General features: G+C 41.1%; 1 protein-coding gene across 6 annotated transcripts in view; it reads left to right on the top strand.

The window, feature by feature from the left end:
* Window positions 1-9,980, top strand: part of herc1 (HECT and RLD domain containing E3 ubiquitin protein ligase family member 1) — an 85,457-nt gene extending 75,477 nt beyond the window's left edge. For all 6 annotated transcript variants that reach the window (XM_049718036.2, XM_049718038.2, XM_049718040.2 and 3 more), the window contains exons 67-79: window positions 787-942; window positions 1,017-1,139; window positions 1,242-1,344; window positions 1,489-1,658; window positions 1,823-1,961; window positions 2,324-2,493; window positions 2,615-2,784; window positions 2,871-3,036; window positions 3,118-3,194; window positions 4,273-4,525; window positions 8,016-8,168; window positions 8,285-8,590; window positions 9,303-9,980. In XM_049718036.2, the coding sequence (XP_049573993.1) occupies window positions 787-942; window positions 1,017-1,139; window positions 1,242-1,344; window positions 1,489-1,658; window positions 1,823-1,961; window positions 2,324-2,493; window positions 2,615-2,784; window positions 2,871-3,036; window positions 3,118-3,194; window positions 4,273-4,525; window positions 8,016-8,168; window positions 8,285-8,590; window positions 9,303-9,488 (2,172 nt within the window). In that variant the 3' untranslated portion in view covers window positions 9,489-9,980. The remainder of the gene's footprint in view (window positions 1-786; window positions 943-1,016; window positions 1,140-1,241; window positions 1,345-1,488; window positions 1,659-1,822; window positions 1,962-2,323; window positions 2,494-2,614; window positions 2,785-2,870; window positions 3,037-3,117; window positions 3,195-4,272; window positions 4,526-8,015; window positions 8,169-8,284; window positions 8,591-9,302) is intronic.
* Window positions 9,981-11,797: the final 1,817 nt, after the last annotated feature.

Here is an 11,797-nt window from a genome sequence, read left to right on the forward strand (position 1 = left end):
TCGCTAACTAGAATCATGTTGGAAAAGCTTTTGAGAATCAGTTCCCTTGGCTTTGACACATTGTAATGGAAAAGGGACCACACAGGGTGGAAGCAGGCTGTTTGTGGGAGAACCCTCAGTCTTGACCGTGCTGATTCTCTTCCCAAACTCTTCACTTTGCTGTGAACCCCTCCAGCGAGAGTAGGATCATAGCCAATGGAATCATATCTTCTGTGGAAAGCAGAGATGTGACACTGAGACCACCAATTCGGACAACCACTGGCACAGCACCTTGGTTGAAACTACAAAGTCTTGATACGCTGATACAACTACTGTAATTTTGTCCTTTCACTCATAAAAATGCTCCACTATTACTACCAGCCTGGCACATACCATCCTGGCACGTACCATCCTGGTTGGGGCCATGTGAAGATATTGTTCTATAAGGACATGGATGGAAACACATTTAGGTACTCCCTTAGTCTGTTGGGGGACCTCATTGCTCATGTAGGATCACCTATAATAGTATAACATAGACCTGGAATGGCACAAATGAATAGAACTTGCTCACCTTGACCTAAACCCAAGTGGTGATTTCTCTTTGGAATTGAGTGCTTCACTTCGACTCAGGACGTTGTGGGTTGGTGGGGACTCCTCCTCAATGCTACTGGCGCACATTCCAGTTAATTTGTTTTTTCCTGACTAATGTATGTATTTCCAAATGTCATGCATAATTTCATTGAAAGACTTTATAAGTCTGACATGTATGTCATTGATTACATGCTTTATTTCCCCCGTTCTCCATAGATGTCCTGTGGGTTCAAACATTCAGCTGTGGTAACAGGTGATGGAAAGCTTTTCACTTTTGGAAATGGGGATTATGGTCGACTTGGTTTGGGAAACACTTCCAACAAGAAACTACCAGAGAAGGTCACGGCTCTGGAAGGATATCAAGTTGGGCAGGTCAGATTTACTGAAGGGAAATTTGATTTCGGTTGATCGCAGCCCGTGTCAGCACTGCTTCTTACATTGTTCAGGTTGCATGTGGCTTGAACCACACGTTGGTGGTTTCTGCTGATGGAATGATGGTGTGGGCTTTTGGTGATGGGGACTATGGAAAACTAGGACTTGGGAATTCAACAGCCAAATCTTCACCTCAGGTTAGGCCTACTGAATAATCTGAACAGCACGTGTCAGTTAGTTTCCTGTTTACAGTACAGTTCCTGATGTACTTGGTAATCATTTGAATTTTCAATCCCTAGAAAGTGGAAATGCTGTGTGGAATTGGCATAAAAAAAGTGGCTTGTGGAACACAATTTTCTGTGGCTTTATCAAAAGATGGAAAAGTTTTTACATTTGGTAAAGGTAGGTTCAAATAAAAATGTTCATTTTCGACTTATATTTTAATAATTGCAGTGTAAAGTAATATTAACATTACGTATATGTATCCAAATACGTGTAAAGGGTGTCTATTTCTTTTTCCTAAAATGTTTTAATCATCTGCTCTAGACCGCCTAATTGGTTTGCCAGAAGCCCGGGCACGGAACCACAACCGTCCCCAACAGGTGCCGGCTCTGTCAGGGATCCACATCCAGGATATTGCTGCAGGGGCTGAGCACACTTTGGTTCTCTCCTCCACGGGTGACGTTTACACATGGGGCAGCAACTTAGAGGGCCAGGTAACCCACTGGAAGCCAAAGAAACACCCACAAGAACTTGCAAAAACATTTTGAATTGCAGAAAATACATTGTTTGTATCTGCATTTAAGGTTTTATTCATGTATACAGTAATCTTGCATAGCTCCTTTTTTTAATGGGTGTCTTTCACTTTTTCTAATGTTAGTTGGGTTTGGGCCACACCAACCACGTAAGAGAACCAACTCTGGTGACAGTGCTGCAGAGCAAAGGCATCAACCAGATCACTGCTGGACGCTGCCATAGTGCTGCATGGACCGCTCCATCTGTCCCACCCCGAGCCCCAGGTCAACATACACACACAATCTGACTCTCACACTACATAAGTTTGAAATACACTGACCAAAAGTCTACATGCAACTCTTTTATTTTTGATCCCATTTTTCATGAGCTGAACTTAAAGATGTAAGCTGTGCACAAGAGGCACATTTCCCCAAATAGTTTATGAATCTACCAAAATACTGTGTTTGTGAGTACCATATAGAAATTCATAGTCATAAAAGACCACATTTATTTGCTTTTGGTGATAGTTTGTTTAAAAGGTATGAGAACCACTGGCCTAAAGAATGTAAGCACTGACTAACTTTTATAATTCAGTCAGTCCGACCTGTGTACAGTTTCTTTTGACTGACGCTTGCTTCGTCCTCAGGCTCGTCAGTCCCTCTCCAGCTCGGTTTGCCTGTGGCTGTACCTCCGCAGTACAGCGTGCTCAAGGAAGTCAGCATGGAGGCAGTGAGGGCTCGCCTACGCCTCCTTTATCACTTCTCCGACCTCATGTACTCATCTTGGAGACTTCTTAACCTTAGTCCTAACAACCAGGTATTCACCCCCACCCACACACACACAAACAAACATTCATGAAACCTTCATGAAACCTATGCCAATTTTTAGTATGAGTCAAACACAATAATGTTTGACAATTATGATGTCTGCTTTGCAGAGCTGCACCTCCCGCTACAACGCAGGTACCTGGGGGATCGTTCAGGGCCAATTAAGACCCTTGCTCGCCCCCAGAGTATACACTCTACCCATGGTGCGCTCTATTGGTAAAACTATGGTGCAAGGCAAGAACTATGGTCCCCAGATCACTGTCAAACGAATCTCCACAAGGTACCTTTCACTTGGAGTAGAAGAATCCAACTTCTTGCTTTGTTGCTCACCATTTAATTTTGTTCCTCCATCTTTGTTTTTGTTAGGGGCCGGAAATGTAAACCCATCTTTGTGCAGATTGCCCGTCAGGTTGTGAAACTGAATGCTTCAGATCTCCGTCTTCCCTCAAGAGCCTGGAAGGTGAAGCTGGTGGGCGAAGGAGCTGATGACGCCGGAGGGGTCTTTGATGATACCATTACAGAAATGTGTCAGGTATGGAGCAATCATTAATCCCTTGTTGCTTGTGTGATTGGTGGCCCCGTTAATCTCGTGGTTCTGCAATTGTGTTAATAGGAATTGGAGACCGGTGTGGTAGACTTGCTCATCCCCTCCCCCAATGCCACCACAGAGGTTGGCTATAACAGAGACCGGTGAGGCAAACAACAGAACCAGATTGATGTGGGATTTTTGGTGCTGATGCATTATCAATCTTGGAGGCCAAACCAAATCATGATATCCAATACATCGGCCAATAGGTGTACAAGAACATTTATACGATACACAGTATTGTGTGCTGTATATCAACGCAAATTCGTATAATACTCAATATATGAGTCATGCAAAGATGAGAATTTCCCGCTGATCGGTGGATTTCCGATTTGACCAAAATGAACATCGAAATAAGGGTAAATTTGTTGAGAACAATTTTTTGGGGAGAGGCTCTTCATGTTTTTTCATTGGGCAGGGTTGATATGGGTCTGATGCACTTGCCCTTTAAATTGCAAGCACTTTTTTTGCTACCTGTTTACAGTAGGGGTATGGGCACTTTATTATCATGGCAGAGTATGACAGTCAACAGACTTAACCAGACAATTTGAAGCATAATTGGAACAAACAATATACTAACCCATTCACTGCCATCTCTGTTAAAAGAATATTTGACATCTATAGCTGTCCATGGTAGTGATAGTGCAGATTTTGTAGTATTATAGATATTTGAAATGTGTCAAATGAAAAAGTACACTTAACTCTCGATTTTACTCACTTCAATCTTACGTGACTTTCTAACAAGGTTTGGTTATGGACTCAAATTTTTTTTGTCATGAATACATTTTCAAGTAGTATTTTAAATGGATGATATGAGGACCTTACGAAGCTAAATGACTAGCGCATAAACCTTAGCGCTAGTGATTTGCGCAATTTCATATGTGAATTCACTCCTCGTTAGTGAATTATTTTTTTTTTTTTAAATTCAAGACATAGATGTTTTTACTGGTGCACAAAATGAGCCGTGCATGAACATCGCCTTGTTCAAAGAACAAAACCAACACAATTATTGAACTCTCAAGAAATTACATACTGGCAAATCAGAATTTACACGATGAATCAGGTTTGTTCGGACCTCCTCAGTGGAGGCTCTGTCGAACCCCTGAAACCAACTCACCGAATCCCTTAAATGGATTTTACTGAATAATGTTATGAGTTCAACATGTTTATTTTTTTCCTAAGGTTTCTCCTCAATCCATCGTCCTGCTTGGATGAGCACATGCTCCAATTTAAATTTCTTGGCATCCTGATGGGTGTAGCCATTCGCACTAAGAAACCCCTGGACCTTCACCTGGCGCCTCTGGTGTGGAAACAGCTGTGTTGTATTCCACTGCTCCTTGAAGATCTGGAGGAAGTGGACCTCCTTTATGTGCAGACGCTGAAAAGCATTCTTCACATCGAAGACAGCGGCATCACCGAGGACAATTTCCACGAGGTAGTTTGATGTGGAGAAACTCGAATCTTACGATTTCTTAGCCAGTGCTGCTGTGTCTCTCCGTTTCTGCCTCACTGTCTCTCTACATATGCATGTTATTTTGGTAACTGGAAAACAGATAAGCTTGTTTTCCATTTAGGTTTCCAACAGCTGGAAAGGTGATACACTTTTTGTGCACATCCTGTGGATGGGGATTTGCTTTTTAATTACAAGTTCTCCCTCGTGCCCTCAACCTCGCTCCCGTTCCATCCTTTAATCACTCTCACAGACAGACAGACAGACAGACAGACAGACAGACAGACAGACAGACAGACAGACAACACTTTATTGATCCCTGGGGGAAATTCAGTAGCCACGAGTTGAATACATAAATAAACAGATCGACAATATAAACATCAGACACGACAAAAACGATAACAAAAGAGAGGAAGAGAATAAATTTCCTGAAGATATATGCTGATATACTAAATGAGCGTGTCAGAATTGCTGTCGTTCTTTTTGTGCATTCTGAGAGTAGTTAGATGCATATTCCTAGCACATGCAATGTGATTGATCAAGCCTCCGATGATTTGCGGTGATTGATTTTGCATCTTTTTATGCCAAGTGTGAACGACAGGTGCAAAATGCACAACTGCGAAAATTCATGACTCCATTATTTGGACAAGGAGGAGGTGCAGATAAAATGAGGGCCTCCAAGAATTGTGGAGCCTCTATCTGAATTGCGATACTGCATACTGATGAGGTGGCTGCTAAACTGCCCCTTTCCAAACAGATGGAGTCATAACAAGAACATGACATCAAAAATTGAAAACTCATGTTTGGCGAGATGTGAGGTGCATTCAAATACAAGGGGCCCTCGGTTTACGACGTTGATCCATTCCTACGTGGCAGCGTTAAACGAATTTCGGTGTAGGTTGGAACAGTAATAAAATGAAACAACACAGTAATAAAAAAAAGCGAAAACAATTCCTTACCTTTATTTCTGTTGTTGGCTTGCACACTCGAAGGGCCGTTGCAAGTGAGACGAAACAGTCCAAAATGGCATATACCATGTGAGTGGGTCATGCCGTCCGTCCTCAGTCCACAGCCTCTGGTGTATTCTTCCGCCGCGCGCACCAACTAGTTCCCGCGCGCGTTACGAATCTTACAATGCTTACAACGCAAAACCGCTTAGGTAAAAAAAAGGCTTTAAATATATGAGATGAAATATGAAAAAATAATATGAGACGTGTGTCGCAAACACGAAACAACGTAACTCAAGGAATTCGTAAAACGAGGACCCCCTGTACAGTCAAACATTTCAAACTTAGAATAAAGTCCCTTCATGCAATGTTAATAGCTACAAATTTCTAAATAATGTAGGCTCCCAAATGCACTTATGGCCACCCTTATCTTTAAGCATGGTGTTCCTTATGGATAATCCGTGATAAGCACAGAACACCACAATAAGTATTCCCACATTTGCTCTGCGATTCTCACCATGTGTCATGGTGACCCCGACTATATCTAATTGGAAATTCTCGACCTCTCACATCAGCTTGGACTTCTTTTTTGCCTGAGAGATGGCCTTCCACATTCATAGAGCTAGCTTCTGTCACCGCCGGCCAGGGATGGGGCCCAGCAAGGGCCTTTGCCTGCAGTCCAGCTCACGTTGCACCAGACCCCTATGCCCCCTCTCACAGGTGGTGAGCTAATGAGTACATTGTCCTTTCGGGCTGAGCCCAGCCAGGCCCCATGGGTGCAGACCCGACCACGGTGGCCTGGGTCTGGGCAAGAGACGTATTCCATTTTTGTTATTCATGATAGGGATCTTTTCAGTCATGGTTTGTCTGGTCCTTCAACTCGGACCACTTTATAATGGGTGACCCTGCCAGGGGCATAAGGCCCTAGAAAACTTAGCCCCTCGAATGATGGGAACACATAAACTCCTCTCCTGCCATAAAGTAATGGCCCAGGGAGGGGAAGTATGAAGCCTGAATACATCATTTCCTTCTTTATATTATAGAATTGTTCTTGTCTCCCTCATATTTGCATCATGACTGTCACTATAGAATATTTTTAGAATCGATTATTCTATTGATTATTCCATTGCTTAATTGGATACAATTTTATTCGCTTTAATGTTTATGAAAATATTTTCCTCAATTACTGTTTATTTACTTTGTTTTTGTTTTTTGATGTTGTTTAGTGATTAAAAAAAAACAAGAGCTATTTATGCTCATTGTTTTCCAAAGTAAAAGCAGATGTTTGCAAATATCTTATTTGGATTAAGCACAAAAGATAAAACAGTCTACTTTCCTAAAGGACAAGAGAAATCTGAGAATTATTACTTTAGAGAGCCTGAATTTAGCCGATTTGAACAATCTTTAGGTAAACAATGGCTCTAAATGATTACTGTATTTAAAAATCATGTATATACCGTATTTTCCGGACTATAATACGCACCAGCCATAAAATGTATAATAAAAAAGAAAAATACATATATAAGTTGCATTTTTGGGGAACATTTGTTTGATAAAATCCAAGACCAAGAACAGACACGTCATCTTGAAAGGCAATTTAAAATAAAAATAGAATAGGCAACAACAGGCTGAAGGTACGGCATGCTAACGTTACATAAACACAGAAACAAGGAACTTAGAACGTGCCTGATGTAACACAAGAGTTATTCAAATAACTATAGCATAAATAACATGCTAACAAGTTTATCGAACCATCCGTGTCATTCCAAATCATTAAATCCAACGAAATCTTCATCCTCTGTGTCACTTATAAACAACTCCGCTAGCTCCGGAATTAGAAGATGTGACGCTTCCTCTTCTACGTTGCTTACGCCAGACTCATCATCAGTTGCTGTTCCAATTATTCCACAGGCCTAGAGCGCCCTCATGCTGTGTAGTGTGAAAATAACTACACATGTGAAATTATATGATGTGTTAATAATTTCACACATAAGTCGCTCCCCTGGCCAAACTATGAACAAACTGCGACCTATAGCCGGAAAATACGGTACTCAATTATTAAAATACGCAATTAATTTGATAATCCTTTTGTTGTCAATTCATCGATTAATTTTGACATCTCTAGTTTGCCTTGGATTCATGACAGGGTCAGGTTTGTTTCAACTATTATTTGTCAGAATGGAAAATGCCACATTTTAATTCACATTTTGTTGTTGTTTTTAGTGAGAGTATTATTGTGTTTTGCCTGACTAACCGCAATAAATGGACCTTTGATTTATATTGACGTACTTCTGATTCAAGGTCTTAGGTGGAGCCAATAACAGGAAACAGTCATGCCATGTCATCTTACCTTCCAATATAATGCTATTTATCCTGAAACATAAAACAATTGGTGTTTTTTGGGGGGGGACAATAACTGAATTATCCTTTCAATAGGGTGAAGTTACAAGATCACACAAGAAATTTAATTGACAAGTCAAGGATTGCACCGCAGTATCAAGGAAAATTGGTTCTTGTTTACCTTTCAGATGATTCCTCTGGATTCCTTTGTCGGTCAGAGTGCAGATGGCAAGATGGTGCCCATCATCCCTGGAGGAAACAGCATCCCTCTCACATTCTCCAACAGAAAGGAATATGTGGAAAGAGCTATCGACTACCGGCTGCATGAAATTAATCGTCAGGTGCGGATGTTCATTTGGTGACTGAACGTCATGAACGATCATGCCTGAACGTTCAGAAACGAGTGTAAAAAGCGTGTCACCAAGCCCTCATGAGGTGCAACCACTGCTCCTGTCAGGTGGCGGCCGTGCGCGAAGGCATGTCCTGGATCGTGCCAGTGCCGCTGCTGTCCCTGCTGACAGCCAAACAGCTGGAGCAGATGGTGTGCGGGATGCCCGAGATCTGCTGCGACGTGCTGAAGAAGGTGGTGCGCTACCGAGAGGTGGATGAGCAGCACTCACTGGTGCAGTGGTTCTGGCAAACCCTGGAGGAGTTCTCCAACGAGGAGCGAGTCCTCTTCATGCGTTTCGTGTCGGGGCGCTCCAGGTTGCCCGCCAACACGGCCGACATCTCGCAGAGGTTTCAGATAATGAAAGTGGACAGGGTGAGTGCATCAATATTGTCAATTAGGACTGTAAAATATTTTACTATTTGCACCGTAGCGTCAATATTTCAATTTAATGTGTGATTATTATTTTTTTATGTTCTTCCTCCCAAGTATTTTTCTGCTTTTTTTAAATGTTATACCATTTGTGTGGCAAAGACAGGGGTGCCACTTATTATGAAACGTCCAATTATTTATTGCAGAAATTACTGCACGTTCATGTATTGCATCAATAATATTTTTGAAATCATCAATCAAATTGCTGACATTTTTAATAGTTCATTTTCGGAAAATATACTGCGGCAACGTGGTCCCTCAATATTGTTCTTGACAAAAGATTAAGAAAATGGAAAATCTGACCAATTATTCTGGAAGTTAATTTCAATACATCTTTATAAATGTACTGGCTTCACAACAGCTTTTGCCTTCACAAAGCACTACACAAAAACATAAAAACCAATGCAACAATAGGTTGGTGGTGTATAAACATATGCCAGTAAGTCATGAGTCAGATTACAACAACAAAATAAATTAATTTAATTTAATAATTGATTTTTTAAATTTCCCCAATTATGCCTTTGCAATTTGACAATAGCATTCTACTACATTGCAATGTCAATTTAAATTTGATTAATTGTTCAGGCTCAGTGTGAATGTTAACGTTTGGTGTCAGTTGGGTGATTGATGGCTGTCTTTTGTGTCGTCTGTACAGCCGTACGACAGCCTGCCCACCTCCCAGACTTGCTTCTTCCAGCTACGTCTGCCTCCGTACTCCAGCCAAGCCGTCATGGCCGAGCGGCTGCGTTACGCGATTAACAACTGCCGCTCTATCGACATGGACAACTACATGCTCTCTCGGAACGTGGACAACGCTGAGGGCTCTGATACGGACTACTAATGCTCATTTAAAACACATCTGAGCGCCACAAATGAGCTGGTATGCACAGATTTTGCTGAATGCCTCACAAAGCCTGAGATCCATTATCATCATCATCATCACTGCACCAGTTTAGGAACTCCAGCGCAGGTAGGCCACATTTTACATTCATTTATGTATTTTCAAACAGCACAAAGTTTATTTGGTCTTTGTGGCTTAGGAACTATTTTTTAATGACACAAAAATCTTCACAAGTGCATTTAGTGTGTGTGTGTTTTTTGTTTTTGTTTTTTTCCTTTACTCCGCATCCCGTTTTTGGGGCACTGCATTGAGTTGTTTATTTGTTTGAAAATTTGCATAGGATATTGAAGAAGGAAGTTAGGACAAATATATTGTGTACATTGTGTATAATGCTTCATTACAAATTTCTTGCTGTAACATCCATATTTATTGTTTTATTGCCTATACCTTTTTTCATAACATCCAAACCTACAATAAATGCTGCAGAAAGGATTTTTGCAATCTTGAGCTTTTTTCCTGCCTTAGATATATGCAATATTGGTTAATGTCTCTTATAAGTCAATGCAATTTACAGTCATATATGTATTTTTTTTAAATAATCAACATATTGGCTTCTATCACAATGGTATCCAAAATATTAAGCACAACAGTTAAAACAAAGTAGGTTATAAAATATCAATGTTGTAAAATATATTAAAAACTGTCCATCTTTTAAAACTTGTCATATCAGTCAACTTTTTTAAGCTTAACCATGTTAAAATGCTAAGCTTGCACCAACTAATTCATCAATTGTTAAGATGTTTGCCTTCTCCACCTGCCACTCATTAGCTTTTGAACATGTTCTACCGATGGGTAGATCTGCTATGAGGCTGTAGAGCAGCGGTTCCCAACCTTTTTTTACGCCACGGACCGATTACATGTCAGACAATATTTTCACGGACCGGCCTTTATATAAATATATAAATAAGTAATACATTTATAATAAAAAAACGCATACAAATGAAACTCACCATTAAATATCTGCTCCGTAGCTTTGCGGGCTCGACTGGGGAAACATGTTACGTGACCAGGACGAGCGTCTTGACCTGAATTAATGGATCGTCGATAAAAACAAACAACATATTTTTGACAATAGCGGTTCACGGCCCGGTGGTTCGGGACCTCTGCTGTAGATGAAAACGCCATTGTTCTGTGGGTCCTCGGCTGCCTTGAGCAGTCATTTAGTTGTATTTTTGCCTTTAGTGGAGCCTTTGTGTTTTTTTTGTTTTTTTTGTTCATAATCCATCCATCCATCCATTTTCTGTACCGCATAGTCCCCACGGGGGTCGCGGGTGTGCTGGAGCCTAACCCAGCCGTCATCGGGCAGTAGGCGGGGGACACCCTGAACCGGTTGCCAGCCAATCCCAGGGCACACAGAGACGAACAACCATCCGCACTCACACTCAAATATATTTTGAAATTTGGAGTGCTCAATCAACCTACCAAGCAAGTTTTGGGGAAGTGGGAGGAAACCGGAGGACCCGGAGAAAACCCACGCGGGCCCGGGGAGAACATGCAAACTCCACACAGGGATTGCCGGAGGTGGAATCGAACCCGCACCCTCCTAACTGTGAGGCAGACGTGCTACCCAGTGTTCCACCGAGCCGCCCTTGTTCATAATCTTTGATTACAATGTTTTTAAATGTATTGCCTTTTTTGTCAATCAACCTGGTCCCCACTCTTCTGCTCTGCACACCTGGTAAATCGTTACTGTGCCTGCCATCACCTAGATCAGGGGTGTCAAACTAATTTTTTTCGCAGGCCGCATTGTAGTCATAGCTTCTTTCGGAGGGCCATTATGACTGTCAACCCAAATAAATGTATGAGGACCTCATATTATATACAATAAAAGCTACAAAACAAACTGACAAATAACTCGTTTTCCAATCAAACGAGTAAAAACTGGTCAAATATACGTATATAAAAAATATATATTATTAAAAGTGAAGACAATTTGCAATTCTATAATGACACGAATTTGATGCACAATTTGTCTTTGCGGGCCACATAAAATGATGTGGCGGTCCGTATCTGGCCCCCGGGCCTTGAGTTTGACACCGGTGACCTAGATCCACAGCATGTAGCATCCATGCTACTGTTTTCGGTACTACACACATTTATGAAAGATTTTTTTTATTAACATGGTTAAAGTACAAAATATCCCAAAGGCCGCATTTTTGGGGAAGAATAATTTATTTGAATATTAAATTAATATTTTAAAAAAAACCTAAGAGTTCCATTAATGTAAAGAAAAAGCTTATCTCAAACAT

The sequence above is a fragment of the Syngnathus scovelli genome, chromosome 4 (genome assembly GCF_024217435.2).
Source record: "Syngnathus scovelli strain Florida chromosome 4, RoL_Ssco_1.2, whole genome shotgun sequence".
NCBI lineage: Eukaryota > Metazoa > Chordata > Actinopteri > Syngnathiformes > Syngnathidae > Syngnathus > Syngnathus scovelli.